The sequence below is a fragment of the Phyllostomus hastatus genome, unplaced genomic scaffold (assembly GCF_019186645.2).
Source record: "Phyllostomus hastatus isolate PE091 unplaced genomic scaffold, TTU_PhHast_1.1 phas_contig_58, whole genome shotgun sequence".
NCBI classification, from domain to species: domain Eukaryota; kingdom Metazoa; phylum Chordata; class Mammalia; order Chiroptera; family Phyllostomidae; genus Phyllostomus; species Phyllostomus hastatus.
This window is the reverse complement of record NW_025333916.1, coordinates 22367747-22388791: the sequence shown is the minus strand read 5'-3', so window position 1 is coordinate 22388791 and position 21045 is coordinate 22367747. Positions and strand designations below refer to the sequence as shown.

The window sequence follows — 21045 nt, the reverse complement described above, 5'->3', positions numbered from 1 at the left end:
TGCTCCTCTGCTGCTGAAAGAAGGCTGATTACACGGTGATCACCTTACCTGCAGGCTGGCTCCCGCTGCGGTATCAAAAAAGGTCATGGCTGCGTGTCTTTTCAGTGTCCTGTGAGAGGAAGGCTACCCAAAGGTTCTGAGATCTGTCATTTGATTCTCTATTTACTGTTTATTAAAGGTCCCAGGCTTAGTGAAGTTACATGATAATTAGGATATTTCTGTCTAGTAATTTCCGACTTGTAGAAATAAAATAATTTCTGACTTGTGGAAAAGATCCCCAATGGACAGTTTATGTTGGACATGAACCGGATTTGTGCACAGCCCAGCAGCCTCCCCTAAGGTTGCCCCAAATACCCAGCTTCTCACATGCTCTCGGAGCCAGGTTTCATATCTTACATTAATAAGTTGAGCCCTGGCTGGGGTGACTCAGTGGACTGAGCACTGGCCTGTGAACTGAAGGGTTGCTGGTTCGATTCCCACTTGAGGCACATGCCTGGGTCGCAGGCTGGGTCCCCTGCTGGGGGTGTGTGAGAAGCAGCTGATGGATGTATCTCTTGAACGTCGGTGTTTCTCTCCCTCTCTTTCTCCCTCCCTTCCCCTCGCTCTAAAAATAAATAAAAAAATATTTAAAAAATAAGTTAAAGTATTCGGCACATGCTTATTTTATGGTATGAGAGAGTCATATAAATCTTTTGAAAATTACATTTTATCAGTTTTGAACCTCATGCAGTGAGACAGTTGAGAGGATTTGAGAGGACTTACCTGGTGGAGACAAAACAACTGACTTACCCAGACATCTTTTCTTGGCTTCTGCCCTGAATTCTGAATGGTAATAGAACTTTAACTTTTCTGACTCTCTAGTTTTTTTTTCCCTTTCTACTGATATTATGCACTTGTTTTTATTTCTGGTCTGTACACCTTCAAGGAGTTAGTCAGCACTGGTGCCAGCAACCATTGGTGGCTTTTTCAATGGTCTGTTTGGTGATGTCTGTTGGATGTACAAGGTCTGTCCAGAAGGTATCCAGCCATGTAATATGAAAAAATAGACATTTATTGAAGATACAGGAGACATTGTACATAGGACAATGATGCCTCAGTCCCCTTGAAAGTAGACACTTTGTGACTCGGACTTCGGTCCATAGTGTCCGAGGCATTGTGCCTGAGATGAGACAGATTCACATGGACTACCGAGTCCTGTGGAGGAACAGGGACAGCACAGCCACTCTCTCAAGAGGAGAGCACCCTGACCCTTGCCTTGACAAGCTTTTATTGGCTTTAATCTGCAGGGTGTATGTGGAAAGCTCATCAATCATTGTCAGGCAGTAATGATCAAATACATAACATTCAAAGAACTCCAAGGTCCTATTTTGAGTCAGAGTCAAATAGCTAAAGAGCCATAAAACTTTGGGGAAACAAACTCATTTCATGCTTGGACCCTTATCATTTAAATTGAGGGTATCAGCAAAGCAAGTTTCACATGATTTTATGCATTCTTTCCTAGGCCTGATTGCCTCCGGGGAACCCGTCCTTTCCAGCACAGGGCCGCACTCATCTCCAGCATCATTTCAGGCTTAGGTCAAGCAGGGGAGGTAAGGCAGCCAAGAGATTAGGGGATTTCTTACAGACAGAATGAGAACTCAGACTATGTCAAAGCCAAGGGACAAGGGTCCATCACCCCTTTTCTCCATAGCCCCCCAAGTCCTCTGAGGGCCCCATTGTGACCATGCCTGTCTTAGGTCATTCCTCCCTTGAGGAATCTTACCTGTCATTGGCTAATTGGTCATGCACTGGGGGCTAGGCAGGGTTAAGTAAAGTGGGCAGAGGCGTTACTCCTGCCGGGAGGATAAGCTTTGTCTCCTTAGTGGCTTTAGGGTCCCAAGGTCTCTCACTCAGCCTTAGCCATGGGGGGTGGTTACAGCTTCTGAAACCAGGCAGGGCGGTTGCCAGCAATGTTGGGACATCACACAGTTCTCCCAATTGCCATCAGCTACCCCATTGTATTTCCCTGAATCTCATTGATGGTCTGAAGTCTCTTCCTTTTTAAAGGTGATTTTAGTTTTGGGAATAGCCAGAAGTCACAGGGCACCAAATATGGGCCATAGTGGGGCTGAGTTACCTGAGTGATTTGATGTTTTGCCAAAAAAACTCTGCACAAGATGTGATGTATGAGTGGGTACGTTGTGATGAAGCTGCCAATCACCAGTTGCCCATAGCTGCAGCCTTCTGAATCATCCCAATAGTTTCCATGGAGGAATGTTCAAGCTTAATGCAAAATTTGATGCAGATTTGTTGTTCTACTCACTCAGTCATTTTTTAAAAGATTTTATTTATTTACTTTTAGAGAGAGGGGAAGGGAGGGAGAAAGAGAGAGAGAGAAACATCAATGTACAAGAGGTATATTGACCGATTGCCTCTCGCACACCTCCAACCAGGGAGCTGGCCTGAAACCCAGGCATATATCCTGACTGGGAATCGAACTGGTGACCTTTCAGTTCTCAGGATGGCACTCAGTACACTGAGCCACACCAGCCAGGGCTTGCTCAGTCATTTTGAATGCTGTGGCTACACAGTACACATGCTCACTCAAGGGCATCTACTGCCCCCACTGACTAGTACAGAGAAGTCATCATTGTTCACACATGCGCATTCCAGTCCCCTCTCCTTGACTGCCAGGTAACATTGATGTCGTGTAAACTGTTCTCATTACATTAACCATGGCTGGACTTTTTCTGGACAGACCTCATATAATGAAGACCTGTACTCTGTTGGGTGAGAAATGACAGAGAATCCAATTTATTAGTCTTTTTGTTCTGTCTTGTTTTTTGGTGTATTTGTCTATTCGTAACTTCGAATCCATTAAGAATCATGTGCTCACTGGAAAGGAAAAGAGCTCTAAGTTTTTGTTTCAGGCTTGCTTTTGACTGTGGCTTAGTTGTAGGTCTGAAGCTATGCACTCTCTGTGCCTTTAAGTGTCTGCAAGTCTGCAACTTAGAAAGGCCTTTACCTCTTGTGTGTAAGGATGGAGTATTTTCCTGGCACCGGATTACAGTGTCTCTTAAATTAAAGAAGCATTGTTCTGATTGGCTTATAGAACAAACAATCATCTGTATGAGTCAAGTGTTCCCACTAACCCCAGAAAATAAAGAAACTGAACCTTCTTAGGTGTGCTAGACTTTTAAGAAAAAAAATTATTCTTAGAGAAATTGCTAGCTCAGAAACACTTTAACAATAAAAGTTCACATAATGAAGGTGAGTCTGAACAAGTTATCTTGGCTTAATAATTTTCGTTTTAAAAAATAATATTTATATAGTCTTACCATGAGTTTATCAATATGGAGTATGATACAAGCATACATTTAACTTTTAAAAAGAAGATTTGGAGTTGTTATCTCAGGAAAAGATTAGTTAATCTGAATTTTCTGAACTTTTTATACTAATTTAATGATCAAATAAAATACCATTACCTAATGTTTAAGATTATAAAAGTATAAATTTGTATCCAACATGAATTTGACAAAGTTATAATATATTACTAATTGTATTTTATAGCTTGTAAATTGAAACATAATTTTCAAAGTACTTAAGCAACTTAATACTTGGACTAATAAATTGTTATTAATGAGTAATTATTAGATGCCTAAGTGATTTCCAAGTGATATGGAATATTGAAACATTGATTAATAAGCATATTTAGGTTTACATACTTTAGCTTCTTATTTTTATTTGCTATGGATTGGCTATATCTGTGGGCCACATTCATAAATGTGTTCATTTTTTACCACTTTAAGAAAGTATGAAAGGCATGTACGTGATTGTAGAAAGTTGTACATTCATGAGCTATTTGACCCTGCTAAAATGCTTGCATATGACAGATAACACTCAATAACTTACCTTCCAGTTTCCTCCGAAAGATATAATTATTAATTTGGTTAAAATTTGTAATTAATACAGCTGATTGAAACTATACTAGACTCAGTAATGGCAGAGAAATGCAACTGTGAATTTTGTTTTTCAAGAAAAAAGATAATGGTTTCGACTGAAAGTATCAGTTTGTTCTAGAATGTGAAAGAGTAAGGGAAAGATAAAACTTGGGTATAGATAACAAATTGAAGAAGGATGAAAGAAGGGAATTTTATTTCCTTTGGCTTATAAAACCGCAGTCTGGAAAGAAGCTATATAAATATGTTAGAATTTTGGCAAGTTTCTTGGCCTTATACACAGGAAGATTTAAGGGAAGATAAAGTAGACAACAAAATGTTTGCTAGCAAATTTTATATTATTGCAAAGCTATAATTTTGTTTTTCTTGCTGTGAAATGATAAATTGGCCTTAGAGCTTTTAACTAGTGGCAGTAAAAGGTCATTCTCCACCTGTCATGTAATAGGATAGTGGGAATTTCAGGTGTCTCCAGAATAATTCCTCTGCTTTGTGTGATTTTTTTTTGTTCTGCATTACAGTCACGTGCAGCATGAGACACTTCAGTTACGTGGGACCATATATACAATGGTGGCCCTATAAGGTTGATTACAATGGAGCTGAAAATCTCCTGTCCTCTAGTGATGTTGCTGTGCAATGCACTTCTCATGTGTTTATGGTGATGCTGATGGAAACAAACCCACTGTGCTGCCAGGCGTGCAAAAGTATTGCGTACACTACTATGTGTAGTACATAGTACTTCATAGTGATAAATGACTACGTCACTGGTTTGTGTATTTACCATTATTTATTGTTATTTGAGAGTGTACTCTTTTACTTATAAAAAACATTTTCTGTAAAGGAGTATGTTGTGTTACTATGTCTCTTGAATGCGCCATTTTCTCTTGTGCTTGATTTAATCTCCTGTTGTCCTATGAATTTGGTATAGCTTCAGTGTAAAGTGCTTATAAAGTCCACAGTTGCGTACAGTGATGTCCCAGTTCTCATGTTCACTCACCACTCACTCACTGACTCCCCAGAGCACCTGCCAGTCCTGTGCTCCATTCATCATAAGTGCCCTATGCAGGCAAATCACTTTTTATCTTTTATACCGTATTTTCACTGTACCTTTTCTATGTTCAGACACACAAAACTGTTGTGTTACAACTGCCTACATGACTCAGCACAGTAACATGTGCAGGCTTCTGGCTGAAGAGGAGCAATAGGCTGCATCGCACAGCCTCGGTGTGCCGCCCGGGTTTGTGAGGTTGCGCTCTGTGATGTTTGGACGACGACACGTAACGACACGTTTCTCAGAGTATCCCTACCATTAAGTGGTGCATGACTTATTTAAAAACAAAAAGCAAGGTTCTCTCAGTTGTGAAAGAGCTAAGTTTCTTAAATTGTTTTGTCTTCTATGTTTATCTCAAACTATTTTATTATCATTTTGGTTAAAGGTGACCCGCTGTTGTTTCTCAGCACCCATGCTGCTACTTACATGAAGTGCCTACCTCTTCTTTGATACATTTTTTGAGTTTGCCTCTCCAAGATCAGATTCTAAATTTAGAAAGGAAATACTTCCAGGCTGTCTTGTATACTTACAATCACCTTTGAGATTTCCCAGAGGGCCTTTGGAAGATCACCAAGCTTTGTTACTTTACTTTATAAAAAGAAGGATGCTAGTCAGGTTTCTTCAGTATTTTCCATATTTCTTAATTAGCTCACTACTATTCTAAGAGCAGTGTGGGAAGGATTGTCAAGTCAGAAATGATGTTCAGCCTTCCCTAGGTCATTTCTATGGGTAAAATGTTATTAATATAAATATTTCAGATATTGTGTATTTTATGGAAAGGCCCTGGAGATTTGTTAATGTCCTTACTAGTATATCCTTACCCTCAGGGAAAATATTGACCAACTTTTTAATGAAATAATTATGTAGAATACCACAGTAGAGAATTTTACTCTCTTTTTTCTGATATTGTTAATATATCAGAAAAGCTAATCACAAGTATTCAGTCTCATGATCACTCTTGCTTTTACTGGATGCTTTTCTGAAGGTTCTGCCCTAACCTCAGAGTCTTTAAATGTTAGAGCCTCATAGAAAGCCTTGCAGGAAGCTACGAAGAATACTAGGTAGGTACTCTTAACTACTGCTACTATAGACTCTTGAGTACAAGCTTCATGCTTGCATCACTTTAACACCTTTCAGACTACACAAGTAGACTGAGTCAGAATGTCTGGATTCTAAAATTCCAGATTCTTCTCAATGCAGACATATTTCATGAAAGTCCATGGCTTGACTCAAGATCCTGGGAAGTAAAAATTACATAGGACTGCATGAGCTGATGAAGGAAATTTTAATTGTGGTCATTTGTGTGCAATATTGTTGTATTATTTTTTATATTTTATTTTTATGGCTATATACAGAACCCCTTTCTCTTTCTTGGTAAGCGTCTAAACTTCAATTGAGTAGACAGTGTATCAGTAAACTGAAATGGAACTTTTAAAAATGGCTCTCTGATGTCCTCAGAATTCAGAAACACATACTTTCAGTGAGTGTTCTTACCTTTCATGACAAAATAGTTACTGGCCTACATTCAATAAGAATCTGTCTTTTTTACCAAGATATAATTGTAGATTGTTCAATCAAAGCCATACCTAGAGGGTTATATTTGAGAGTAATGCTCTTAGGTATAAGAAGTCCATATTAAGGAATGAAGGGTTCACTTTATCTGTGGAACTAATGCCAACAAAACACTCCCTGCAAAAGTAGCCTGATCCCTCCCTCCAGGACCCAATCTGGCTGGTGGTGAGAAAGGTCACCTCCTGGAAAGCCCAGGAGTTTAGCAAATTTTGCTGACTTCAAGAAGGGAGGAATTTACCCTGATTTAGTGATACTGTAAGTGCAATCTGGTGGAAAAACTTTCTCGGCTTAGCCCCCTAACCTTGGAATAGGGGAGTGAATATTCAAGGCTGTTAAAGTCTGAGATCCCTTATGAAGGCTTCTGAATAGAAGGTAGGTTGGGTTTTTTTGTTTGTTTGTTTGTTTTTGCCTAATTAGTTGCTGAGTATTGTTGCTCAAGTTTTGCAGAGATAACTTGAGGCCTATACAATTAAACTGCTGCATGTGTCTAAATAATCAGGGAAAACCTAAGATCAGCATTTTTGTGATTAAGAATAATCTTTAAATATTATTTGAGTCCAAGGCAGAAGGCAGAAAATTTATCTGAAACTTGGAAATAAAGAAGCAAGGGAGCACATCCTCCCTCCTACTAGGGAGAATTCTTGGGTTGCACCCCAGATGGATGGAATCAGATTCTGGGTGGGATCCAGCAGTCCGAATTTTAACAAGCCCCTAGAGATTCTGATATACACTAAAGTTTGAGAACATTACCCCAGGGGAAACCGCTTAAACTTAAGTTCACTGTTTACTACTGATTAAAGATATCAGACTCAGTGAAGTCACTCGTTGTATCACAGATTTCTGTCTGGTAGAGATGTAACTAATGTCTGCCCAGTGGACAATGTAGTCTTAAAGGTTACAGTTTAAGGCCTTGTTGGACATTAACCAGACTTGCCTCTAGCTCAGCAATCTCACACTGACATTACCTAAAATAGCTAGCTCTTGGAATTAGTTTTAATATCTTGCTAATTTTCTAATGAATGAGTTGAATATAATCTTTGACAGGTGTTCATTTAGTAGTTACATGAGAATAGTAGTTCTTACCCTTTAGAAAATTATTGTTAGTGTATTTCATGCTGTGGCAATAGTGAGCCCTAATACTAGGCAGTGCCTTGATGGGAGGACTGTGGTCTGCTTTTGCTCAGTTTGTTACACTAACATCAAGCATGGCGTCTGGTTCGTAAGCTCCGAATAAATATTTGTGCAATCAATAAACACTACCTAAATGATATGGGATTTTTAAAAGTGGAATTTTACAACTGGCCCTTCAAGTGTCCTTTCTGTTGTTTTAATTAACTTGTATTTGTGTCTACTTCTTAAAGGGATTCTGCTGGGGTTTGTTATCACGGACCCTGAAGCAAAAGATAGAATTGGAAAGGGAAATTTTCTTTAACTATTCTCTGAGATCTGCTGGTTGTTGGGACTAGGAGTGAAGGAATTATTTCAGAGACAGTCTCAACATAGGTCATTGGGCTGCTCTTCAGTTGCAGAAAGCACGTGCAAGTGATACTTAGAGTGATATGCCCACATGGATCCCCGGGTTTTGTTACCTTATAATATGAACAGGAACTAACACTTCCTGGGCATGTGCCATTAATAAGGAAAGGAACCAGATGAAAATGTGTATGGTTTTAGGTAAATCACCCAGAAGTGCTAGGAAACTGTTGCCTAACTGACAACGAGTGGAAAACTAGCACCATTTTCAGGTGATCAGATGGCCTTTGGAGGGAACATCTTTTGTTCTTCTCTCCCTGTGGTTTCCCCTTAGGTATTTTCCTCCTGCATTCCAGACGGTCTGGGGGCAACAGTGGGTTGTTAACTGGTCATCCCCTTCTGCCCCACAAATACTCCACACAGTGGTGCATTTATATCCCATGCTAAACAACTTCCTGCCTCCTGGAAATTTAGATAATGGGTAGAATGATGAACAAGGAGACTTAAGCTCCAGTACCACAGCAGCATCCAAGATGACTGGCCGTGATTTCCTGATTGAGATCCCTCGCCCAGAGTCATTTCTTGGTATGAAACTTCCAGAAATTATATTGCCTGCTTCTTCAGCTTTTCCTTTCATTCCGTATCTTTCATTACTTCCTTTGTGCTTAAATGAGCTAGATAGTTTATGTGGACAACCAAAGTATCATAACTGATATAACATCCATTTTCCAGATGAAGTGACTTAACCCAAGTCCCATGCTCAGTGGTCGAGTCAAGTCCAGCCCATGGCTCTCTTCCAGACTCTGGCATGACACAGGTGTGTAGTGTCCTTTAGTAGAATTAAAGAGCATCTGGCTGTTGTTGAAGGACTGCCTTCTTCACGGGAGACATTTCCTACTGGAAAGCTTACTTACAAGAGAAAAATATTCTAAATATCTTTCTAGAAATGACAATCATTAAATCTTAGTTGACTTACATTTAATTTCTTTTAATTATACTATCTGACCTAATGGAGTGTCCTGGCAGCACATAAACTAAAAATCCTAAAGGAATCCCTTAATAACCTTACTTAATTAAAAAAAAAAAAACTAGCATGCAAACGGAAAATGTACTTTATTTATTTATAACATTTTGTAAACAATCACACTGTGCATTTTTAATTCAATAATAACAAATTTTTTCTATGATTTATAGCAAACTCTATATAAAGACAATGAGTTAATATAAGAGTAAAGATGAATAGGATAGAATAATTTCTGAAAATGTTAAATTACAGCACTTGATACAAAGACAGATAACAATGTACCATAGAAATTTACATGCCACAAAACATTAATTTATAATTTTAAATATGCCATAAAACACATTTATAAAAAAAGCATCAACATTAATTTTATTATAAACCAGTGAATTACTCAGAAGAATATTTATTAAAACTTAGTAAAAATCAGTAAATATTGCAACTGAGGTAAAAACTTATAAGTAAACAAAACTATCATTTAGAAGGGCCAAAAAGTGAACGGAAGGGCAGATGCACTTTGACGACGCTCTCTACTCTCTGATATTTTGAAGCAGCTTCAGTAAATGTGACTCAATGACCTGTTGAACTAGAACAGACAGGAGATCAAGACCAAACATGCTGATTTAAAAACTTTCAAAAGAATTATCAAATTCAATCTTACATCCCCAACTTTTCCTAAAACAAAGTTATTTCTAAGTTGGGTATACTCATATAACTGAAGGAGAGTCCAGAGTACAAGGTTGTTCTAAGGAACAGAAAAAGGCAACTATAAGAGCATTTTATAGTTTGCTATGAGAATGTTAAACACATCTTGTAAATAGGTGTGCACTTATATTCCAGTAACTAATTATCTGGGTGGGTGAAAAGTAACGGTAACAAAACTCATTTCTAGACTTTGTAGGAATGTTTTCATTTTGCCCACAGTCAGGAGTTAGGATAACATGCAGTGTTCTGCATGTTACAACAACGAAAATGGTTTGGATCTCTGGTTTGTACTATCTGCAGAGCTTTAGTAGAATGAAACCTGAGCATTCTACAGTAAAATACTTACCACTTCGATAGCCCAGGGCTACAGCTAAATCCATAGAATTATATCCAGAGTCGGTTTCAATTGTTGGGTCAGCTCCGTTTTCTATACCAAAATAGAAAAATCTACATAAATAAATGAAAATGTGGATATGTTTGCCTATTACTGACTGGTGTACAAATAGCAAGACAGATTTTCAGCAAATTTGGAGAGTATCTTCAAGATGACGTGACAAAGTACAGGCTACGCAGAGTGCACAGAATTCGCTTTGGTGGGTGGAAGGGAAGACATTTCAAACAAACAAGCATCCTCTAGAGCAGCTGAAACTCACAAACAACGACAGGCAGAACTTAAGCATAAAGACTCTGCAGACAAGAAAACCACTGGGGATTCACACATGACCTCCAGAAGGGAAGCAACCAGGACAAATGCTCCGACTGCAGGCATGCCATGCGACGGAGCTGCCTCTCCTCGGGCAACGCGATGGCAGCAGGTGCTCCACCGTAAAGAGCAGCAGGATTAGTGTATTTAACAATAATTAATGCTTCTGCTGAGTAATACTAAGGGAGGCCAGCTTATACAAAGTAAAATAAAGTCCTCTTGGCATTTTCTAAATATTTTCATTTTTATCTGCTTACCTAGGAGCATTTTTACACACTTCACATGATTTCCATGCACAGCATAAAGCAAAGGTGTGCCTCCATTCTATAAAAGAAAAAGGTGATTTAGTGTTTCAAGATGAGCAAGATTTGAAGAATTTAATGTTGCTGTGAGAAGTTTTACTAAGAATTGGGCATGTAAAAGTACTTTAAGGTAATTTTAATATTTTGTGAAGAAAAATCAGAATTACTGAGTTTATGTCATTAACTTTTCCTTCTAGGTGTTTCATTAACTAATTGCTTATTCTTCCAAGTGTTTACTAAAATTTATTATGTCTCCCCAAACCAAATAAATCCTCGAGTTTCTTACAATAATGTAAAACTCGGTGTCATAGACTCACCCAATCATATTCATTTACATCAACTCCACAATCAAGCAGCATTTTGACAATATCGGTGTAGCCTTTACTACAGGCCAGAGACAGTGCACTTTCCCGACCTTTTCCTAAAAGCTGGGGATCAGCACCCTGGCGTGGGAAGTGGAGATAAAAGACTTTTCAATTCATGCAAACAAGAATATTGTTATTTCTGTCAACAATAATCACAGTTCAACACTCAGGTCAGGTAGTGTTCTGGGGTTAATACAGAAATAATGCAACTTCTTGTTGTCAAGGTTGTCTAGATGCCTCCTTTCTCCACCTCAGTCCTAACTATCCCTTCACTCTGGAGCCAAATGACATCTCTTCTATGCCGCTGCTCCTACAAGGCTGACAGTGCTTCTGTTCCCACTGCACTTACAGGGGGCTGGGCTTGGCCTCTCAGTTTCATGTATGATTAGTTCTATCTGCCCAACTAGATTCATGTTCCACAAGAACATGCAAAACATTAAAAAATTTTGGATCCTCTACCATTACATCTAGTTGGCTGGAGATACTGAAACTTTACTGAAGACTTAACTGAACTTAAGTAACTGTACAGGTACATTTTCTGAGGCATTTTCCTTACATTCTGAAGTAGAAACTCTACCACAGCTATTTGCCCGTGTGCTGCAGCCCACATCAGAGGAGTAAATCCTTCTTCATCCGTGTGATTGATAACATTTTCTATTTAAAAGAAAAGCAATTTTTGTGATCTAATTTAACAACCACATATTAACATCACCATGAAAATACTGGCATTCTAAAAAGTTGATATTACTCAGTGAGGATGGCTTCGTGCTGACTTTTGTTCACTGAAGTCCTGCTATGTGTTGTTGCAATTTGCAGTCTGACTGTACTAAAATTGCCTCAATGTATATAACTGAATTCAAATAGCATATCACTTCAAGTATAAACTAGGAGACACGACATAATTCTAGGCACAAGGTAATCTATAGAACAATGGGCTTGGAATCAGGAGACCAGAGTTTGGATTCTGGCCCTATCACTTTCTAAAAGTATGATTCTGGGCATGCCATTTGATTTCTCCAATACACAGAATAATACCTTGCTTATCTCAATGCGTAGTTGGGAGAATCACAATAAAAATGAGCTTATATAATAGCCTTCAGCATTACATAAATATATACTATTATAAAACTCCAAAATCTTACTAAAGCATGTTCTAGTCTACAGATAACATTGCTGCCTTTGAATTTCATTCATTCTGGGTGGTTGCTAAAATAATATAATGTGAATGAAGACTGAATAATTTGAAAGGCAATACCATGAAATTCTACCTTGAACCTCATTTTGTTCCCCAGATTTAGTCTACTAGTTTTAAAGTCCACAGCTCTTCCCTGACATTTATTTAGTAGCTTGAGAATAAAACCTTCAAGTGTTTATAAACAAATGGAAATATAATGACGAAGTCAGTTTTTCTTATAAAAGAATAACATGATTAAAAAGTAAACATCTTTTATCACGTACACTGTATTCAACCAATAGAGTTGAGACAACTAACTAAACTTTTTTTGGAAAATGAAAATAAATGTAAAGCTTGATCTTTATCTCACGACACCAAAACATATTTCATATGTGTCAAAGATTGAAAAGTAAAAAGGAAACCACAGAAGTTCTAGAATAAGACATGAATAAATTCATTTATAATCTTAGAGTATGAAATCCTTTCTAAGCGGGACATAAAAATTAGAAGTCACAAAGAAAAAACTAAATTTACCACTTAAAAATATTAAGCATTTGTTTGATAAACATCACAAAGCCAAAGGAAAAATGACAAACTGGAAACAAATATGCAGCATGAGCAACAAAAAGCAGATTTCTTTAATTTTGATAAGGGTTCACAGAAATAAACACAAAAGGAAATTGAAATATACCATAATTTCAAAACCGTAAACAAAACCAGTATGAGACACTGTTTTTAGTTTAGTCCACTAGTATCCTGTGTCAGTGAGGGTAGGGGAAATAGAATCCTAACTCTCATGTGAAGACAGGGCAAACACCTGGCAATAAATATAAAAATAAAAATTCATACACCTTTTCAACCACAAAATATTCTGAAGGAATTTACTCTACAGATACATTTAAAAAGAATGGCAATACTGTTACTTAGTAGCAACAAGTGAATCAACCAGCACCAGGGGGACTAGTTAAAAAATAAAGCATACATGTATGCAATACAATGCAAAATCATGGACCCATTTAAAAGAATAAAATATATCCTTGGGTCCTAATATGAAAAGATTTCCAAACTATTAAGTGAAAAAAAGTAAAGTGCAGTATTTTTCCTTTTGTGTAAATAAGAAAAAGCACATCCATATTCTCATATACAACTCCAAGTATAAACAGAAATGTTTTGTAGAAGAGTTTTCTGAAAATATAAAAACCTTACTTTTCCTTTTGAGGAAAAGGCTAGGCTTATAAGGGAAGCTATGACTTTTATACTTTAGAGTATTGACTTGTGAGATTATATAACCATTTTTTATCTTTATACTTCTCTGTATGAAAAGAAAAAAATAACAAGTCTAATAAATCCTATTACGTTTGTTTTAAATACATTTTTAAAAATAGGCTATTACCTTGTTCAATGCGAGTAGCCAGGTAGAGCATCTCTCCCTGAGCAGCTAACTGGTGAACAGATAAAGCTGAAACAGTACCATAAAAAGCTTCATATATCTAGACTCTCTCATCATCCCATTATTCATGTTTGTGCAGCAATTTTTTAAAAAATATACTTTATTGATTATGCTATTACAGTTGTCCTGTTTTTCCCCCTTTATTCCCCTCTGCTCTGCACACCCCCTCCCACCTGCGTTCCTCCCTTTAGTTGGTGTCCATGGGTTGTACATATAAGTTCTTTGGCTTCTCCATTTCCTATACTATTCTTAACCACCCTCTGTCTATTTTGTACCTACCATTTATGCTTCTTATTCTATCTTTTCCCCTTTTCTCCCCCTCCCCACTGATAACCCTCCCATGTGATTTCCATTTCTGTGATTCTGTTCCTGTTCTAGTTGTTTGCTTAGTTTGTTTTTTGGGGGGTTTGGTTGTTAACGGCTATAAGTTTGTTGCCATTTTATTGTTCATATTTTTTATCTTCTTTTCCTTAGATAAGTCCCTTTAACATTTCATATAATAAGGGCTGGGTGATGACGACCTCCTTTAACTTGACCTTATCTGGGAAGCACTTTATCTGCCCTTCTATTATAAATGAAAGCATTGCTGGCTAGAGTAATCTTGGATGTAGGTCCTTGCCTTTCATGACTTTGAATACTTCTTTACAGCCCCTTCTTGCCTACAAGGCTTCTTTTGAGAAATGAGCTGACAGTCTAATGAGAACTCCTTTGTAGGTAACTCTCTCCTTTATTCTTGCTGCTTTTAAGATTCTCTCCTTATCTTTAATCTTGGGTAATGTAATTATGATGTGCCTTGGTGTGTTCCTCTTTGAGTCCAACTTCTTTGGGACTCTCTGAGCTTCCTGGACTTCTTGGAAGTCTATTTCCTTTGCCAGATTGGTGAAGTTCTCCTTCATTATTTTTTCAAATAAGTTTTCCATTTCTTGTTCTTTTTCTTCTCCTTCTGGCACTCCTATGACTTGGATGTTGGAACGTTTCAAGATGTCCTGGAGGTTTCTAAGCCTCTCATTTTTTTGACTTCTTGTTTTTTCATTCTCTTCTGGTTGAGTGTTTCTTTCTTCTTTCTGCTCCAAACCATTGATATGAGTCCTAGTTTCCTTTCCATCACTGTGGGTTCCCTGTAGATTTTTCTTTATTTCACATAATGCAACTTTCATTGCTGCCTGGGTCTTTTTTATGCTGTCGAAGTACCTAGTGAGTTCCTGGAGCATCCTGATAACCAGTGTTTTGAACTGTGCATCTGATAAGTTGACTATCTCTTTATCACTTAGTTGTATTTTTTCTGGAGCTTTGAACTGTTCTTTCATTTGGGCCATTTTTTGGGGGGGTCTTGGCACACCTGTTACGTAGTAAGGGGCGGAGCCTTAGGTATTCACCAGGGTGGGGCAACCCAAGTGTTGCACTGTGATGTTGTATGTGGGGAGGGGTCTGAGAGGGAGCAGTGCTGCTTGCTCCACTCTCTGCCAGCTTTCAGTCACTCCCCCCCGCTTCCCACAAGGAAATTGGGTCCTTCTGGTGCTAATTCCTGGGTGGGTGGGTTTGTGCACATTCTAGGATCCTGTGGGTCTCTCCAATGAACTCTCCTGTGAGGCTGGGAGTTTCTCCCACTGCTGCCTCAACCCCCACAGGTGTTTTCAGTCAGAGGGTTGAGCCTTTATTTCCCCATGCTGGGACCCTGGGTTGTGCGGTCTGTTTCGTTCCCCAGTTTCTCCTCCTGGTTTATCTGTACACGAATGTGGGGCGGCCCAGTCTGCCAGCCACCACCTTGCTGTGACTTCTCTGCCCGGTGGCCCATCTCTGCTCCTCCTACTGGTCTGAGTGAGTGTTTCTTCTTTAACTCCTTGGTTGTCAGACTTCCATACAGTTCTGTTTTCTGTCAGTTCTGGTTGTTTTTTGTTTTTAAATTTGTTGTTGTTATTCTTTTGGTTGTGTGAGGAGGCACAGTGTGTCTACCTATGCCTCCATCTTGGCCAGAAGTAGCAATTTTCCTTTCCAAAACAAAAATTATCATTCTACTGTTACAAAAAAAAACCTAACTAAAATATACCCTAACAATGCAAATAGTCATGCTGTATCTGAGAAGTGACTCCTATATGTTCAAGGTAATTCTGACATTTGCAAAGTTATTATCAATAAATATGCAAATTTTTACATTCACTAGCAATGCAAATTGTTACTGATCTTATCAATCAAAGAAATGGCTTAGGTACTTAATTTTTAAAATGCCATCTCTTTATGCAAACTTATGAAAGAGTTGGGTCTAACAAAGACCTAACAAAGAGGCATGTTGTCACTGATAAAATCCACTGAGGTCCCAAATATCATTATTTCAAGATTCCATGGCTTTTTCTTATATTTAGGAGGAGCGAGATGGTAAATGGACAACTGACTTTGAGAGTAAATCCTCGAGGGCAGACCTAGCTGTGGTTAATTTGGTATGCGCCCTTGGATAACTGATTAAACAGTTTTATCTGTAACATGAGGTATGGAACCACACGATTTCTAGATGTTTTGAGTTAAAAAATTCTACAGTTCAAATATTTTAAGACAATCTCCATTTTAAACAAAGATAAACAGGCACTGTTACATGACACTTAAAAGTTAGGCACTTAAAAATTATGATACTTTAAAAACAGGCACTTAAAAATCAGTATCACTCGATCCTTGACTGCAGTGATGTGGTTGGGGGTCCTTAATGCAGAAAGGAAGGCAATTGGGGAGCAGTTGCAAATTTATACAAATTAGACAGAAATGACCAATAGGTAGAGTAAGACACATGCTACAGCATACGGTTTGAAGTCAAGAGGGATATAGTGCTTACAAAGTAAAGAAATATATTTTACCATGCACTAGAATATAGATGTACTTACATTGTATTTTCACATGTAGTTCCTAACATCAAATTGCTAACTGGTTTTGGTATATTCTGTCTGCTATACAGAAAAACTTCACTTCTTCTCGAGTGATTATACACCTTTAAAAAAGCCTGTAGGTTCTAAGTTTTTAAAAAGGTAGTTTAATACTTATATTCAAATTCAAAATTACAACAGAAATCACTCTGCTTTTACTACAAATAACTTGTGGATCAGTGATCTAATTTATAAGCAAAATGTAAAGCCTTGCACTCCAAGAACACAAAACACAATGTCTTACTTTGCACAACATTTAGAATAACTTACCTTTTTTTACAGTAAACTGTAAGGGTTTTAAGAATATTTCAATCTGTATGTTTTAAACAGAGAAGCATAAAATGTAAATAATTTGAATATACGGTAATCTGTGAAAGAAATTTAAATTACTAAAACTATGAGTTTTCCAAAATGGAATATGCATTTAATGAAAATAACATTTCAAAGCCAAACTCTTGAAACCATTATATTAGTAACAAGGATTGTTTAATACACTGGTGGGAAATACTTACAATTTGCTAACAGAGGTGTGGTTGAGACCTCATTTCCTCTGTGTTTGTTGGTCAAGGTAGTTGACTGTTTTATGGGTGAGAAGTGCTTTGTTGTAGAGGGAGTGTAGACATGCCTTACTTGGATTCCCGGAGAAGGAGATGTATGGATATTGCATTCAGCTAAGTAAAATAAATTAAACACATTAAAACAATATTTTAATGACAAAGCATTTCAAAGTTCTATGTTGACATTTACATTAAAAAAATACATGAGGTATATCTTCAACTGTTTCTCAAGTGATATTTAATTATTGTTTGTCATTAAGAAATCTACACTACCATAATGAAAGTTCCAGAAAAAATCTGTATTAATGTTGAGCAACTTTATTCTGGAATTAGTATTTTTATTCAATAGGTTGTTATAAACGTACAATATAATGCCATATTTCACTGACTGAAAGCATAGGAAGCTAATACTGATCAAATATTCATAGAATAGGGAATATTATGCTAATTAACTTGTAAAAGGCACCAATATTTTTCTCCCATGATTTAAAAAGGTACAATAAGGAATTATATAAAAGACTTCTCCTTTTAACAAAGGTGAAGCAAGAAATTTTTAAAAAATCAACATGTACTTTGGACATTATATAACATGAAGTTATTTCACTACGTCTTCTGTAAGATTCTAGAAAAACCATATTGAAAGATGACTTCCAAATTTTCTTCCCAAACTCAAAATCTCATGATCAGAAAGGGAAGAAAAAAAACAATAAGTAAACAAAAACAAAACAAATGCAGATATTTATACCATAACTTTCAACCTTTAAATAGGACAGATGCCACCTCCAGGTCCGAGTTAACCTGATCTTGAATATTTTTACTATCCTCTTCATTTAAGGACTTCACAAATCGAGAGCACACGTTCATATCAAATCGGTTAGGCAATATGAATTTCATTCCCATGGCGACACCCTGAGCCGATACTTCTTCTGCATTTGCATCCAGTTGATGTTCTATTTTAATGTCTGGCATGCCAGTTAGACTATAACTGCTGGGACACTCTTCCACTATCAGCTGGGCTCCAAGGTCCAGATTTGCTGATGTAGCCATGATTTCAACTGTAGTTTCAATAATTAAAACAGTCCTTCATAATTTCCTTTTGTTTTTTTAAGAGTGATATCCAGTGTATTCTTGAAATTTGGTTATTAAAAAAATCTGAAAGAAAATAATTTAAAGTATGCTATCAACTTAGGCAGAAGTACACAAAATAATCATTTTCAATCAAGTATGCAAACAGTGCTCTTACAAGCATCCATTAATAACAGAAAGCATACAACGTTCATACGCAGAGAACCCTGGATATAAACCCAAGCTTCTTATTATCTGTGTGTGAACCTGTACAAGTTACTCCAACTCTCTAAGCCTCAGCCTCATTTGTAAAATGGGGAAACCCACATTAACCTCACAGTATGCTGGTAGACCAAATGAAATACAGTAACATTTTCATCTTCATCACTAGGTTCCAACAAATTTTAGTTACCTTGTAATCTCCTTTTTTATTCCTGAATATTGTCAGATGGATAAAAGATCAGGCTAATGATAAAAAATAACCTTTTACGTGAAAACTTGAACTTCTCACTTGAGGTTCATTTTTGAGTTCGCTCTGTTTGTAAGCGGCTCTCAGTGTGAATTTAAGAGAGAACTCATGATGTACCCAAGTCTGTTGGCATCGACAACACCAGTGACTCCTGGATAGTGACTTTACAAAGCTTTGGTTATGATGAACTGAAGATATATTTCTTTATCAGTTTTTGTTCAGATCACATGTTACCAAAGTAATTTAGGTTTTTATGAAAATTGAAGAGATTATAGACTGGCTTCCTTTGCTTTAGAATCTCTAGGACACTAGGATCAACGTATAGTTTTTGGCTCTCAATCTTTGTTATATTTTTTCAAATATAAACTGTACCATGAAGTCAAAAACTGCTTACTCTCAGAGTATAGATTATAAGCACACCTGTTATTGAATCATTTACTGTTATTTTAGGATTAGTCTTCAGTAATCACTGGCACGTCTCCTATGGACCTTAATATAATTTTAAGGGAAATTTCACTATTGCACCTAAAATTGATTCTAAAAAAATGAAGAAATCCAAGATATATAATTTTCCCAGATATATAATCACTGGGACATGAAGACAATAACATCCCATTAATTTTTTTTCATGTTACAGTTTACTGTCTCTTAGAAATTCTGAGAGAGTGCAGTGTTTAAAATTGAAGAATGCATTAGTGAAGCAGAGGTTGGCAAACCATACATTTACTGATAAACATTTTGCAAGACTGATCCTTATAACACTCCATTGAATAGTCAGGGCAGATAATCATTATGTCCATCATAGAAAAAATGGGAGGGATTCATAAATTATGAGGAACCTATCCAGCTGTTCTGACTCCATCACCTGCCCCCTAAAATAAGCAGCAGCACTAATCCAAAACTTCCGAAAGAGAAAGCATTGAAGAAATAACAAATTGTAATGATAATTAAAAAAGAAAGTAACAGATAACAAAGTCAATATACTTTAGCAAAGGAATGAAGGAAACCAGAGCAGAAAATCAGTCGTGATTCAAATGGACATGCAGTGGCAATGCAGAGGTCTTTAAAAGGGTATTGCAAGGTGGGAAGAGTGTTTCCTTAGGTCAGAGCCAACCCTACAGACTTCTACCCTGAAGACGCCTAAGTGAAACTCCCCTGAGTACTCTCGGCACTCTTCATGTATTCCTATTTTAGCATTTATCATTCTCTTGAATGTTTCCATTTCGATTCTAATAAATTTTCTGAAAACTCTTCTAGGATGAGGACTACATTTACTAATCTTTGCAGACAAAACAGTGCTTGGTCCTATCAGGTGCTCCATAAATGTTTTCTAATCTGAATTTTAATGTGTCATACTCTTTTCTATCCTGGAATGACCCTGCATGATGCTCTACAAACACCTGTTAATTACATCTGGCGTTCCATTCCCAACCTCACTACTAGTACTAGCTGTGCAAACTCTGGACAGACAAATCATGTAAGTCTTCTGAGACTCACTTTATTCATTTATAAAGATGGTTGAAATATGCATGTCTAATAGTTTTTCCAGCTCTAAACATCGTCCATGTTATAAATCAGGGTTTATAGGTGGAACTACAGGTCTTTGAAGGGAACGCACCTGGGGGAGAAAGGAGCAGAAATAGAGCTCTGCTCTTGGCACTATTGTACAGAGGAGAAGCAAAGCTGATTAGGTAGGCCAAAATTTCGAAGAACAGGAGAGGAGAAACAATGATGAGGAAGAGGAGGCAGTGAGAAAAAGACATAAGGCCAAGGGTAGCTATGATCGTCACCTCAATCTATCAGAGCCCAGGGATGAAGAGAGAATCTAACGCGATAAACTGGGCAATTGTGCTAGTTCCCAATGGACGCTAATAGTAGGTGTCTCCCTGGTTCTTCCTAATCCTGGAGTTGTCCTGCAAGGAGAGGAAGATACTATAAAAATTAATGATGCCTCACAGGCGACAGGTGTCTCAGCGTCCAGGAACAAGAGCCCACTAGAGGGAAGACTGTTGTGGGGAGGCAAGTCCGCCCTGTGGCCACCCGCCAGCTCTGCCCAAAAAGTCCTAGCGCGGATCAGTTACGGCAGGTGGAAACTCTGGCTCACCCGCAGCGGGCGGGTCCGTGGGACAGAGGTCTGAGGCCGACCGGGTGGGAGAGCAGGGTCTCGCGACCACCTTCGACAGCCAACAGCGAGTTGGGCCTTTCCATCCGCGGCCTCAGATTCACTTGTTTGACTGCGACGTCACTTCCGATTTCTTCTTCCGCTTTCTGGACTGAAAACGTGCCGCAACACT

General features: G+C 37.7%; 1 protein-coding gene across 2 annotated transcripts; it reads right to left on the bottom strand.

Annotated features, from left to right (window-relative positions):
- Positions 1-9125: 9125 nt before the first annotated feature.
- ANKRA2 (ankyrin repeat family A member 2) lies at positions 9126-21005 on the bottom strand. 2 transcript variants are annotated; one of them, XM_045848197.1, is made up of 9 exons: positions 20856-21005; positions 17976-18369; positions 17173-17331; positions 13695-13760; positions 11684-11781; positions 11080-11205; positions 10718-10784; positions 10104-10184; positions 9126-9638 (listed from the first exon to the last, which is right to left on the bottom strand). In XM_045848197.1, the coding sequence occupies exons 2-9, from the start codon at positions 18262-18264 to the stop codon at positions 9583-9585; spliced, it is 942 nt and encodes a 313-aa protein (XP_045704153.1). In that variant the 5' UTR covers positions 18265-18369; positions 20856-21005; the 3' UTR covers positions 9126-9582. The 2 variants fall into 2 exon arrangements, with proteins under 2 accessions (XP_045704153.1, XP_045704154.1); XM_045848198.1 differs by lacking the exon at positions 20856-21005 and adding an exon at positions 20708-20846.
- Between the last annotated feature and the right edge of the window lie 40 nt (positions 21006-21045).

Coding starts and splice junctions, on each gene's coding strand:
- ANKRA2 (XM_045848197.1), bottom strand. CDS start 18,264: ATGGCTACATCAGCAAATCTGGACCTTGGAGCCCAGCTGATAGTGGAA. Junction 13,761..17,172: donor CACACCTCTGTTAGCAAATT/GTAAGTATTTCC, acceptor GTACTGTTTCAG/CTTTATCTGTTCACCAGTTA. Junction 10,185..10,717: donor GTGTGTAAAAATGCTCCTAG/GTAAGCAGATAA, acceptor ATTTTGGTATAG/AAAACGGAGCTGACCCAACA.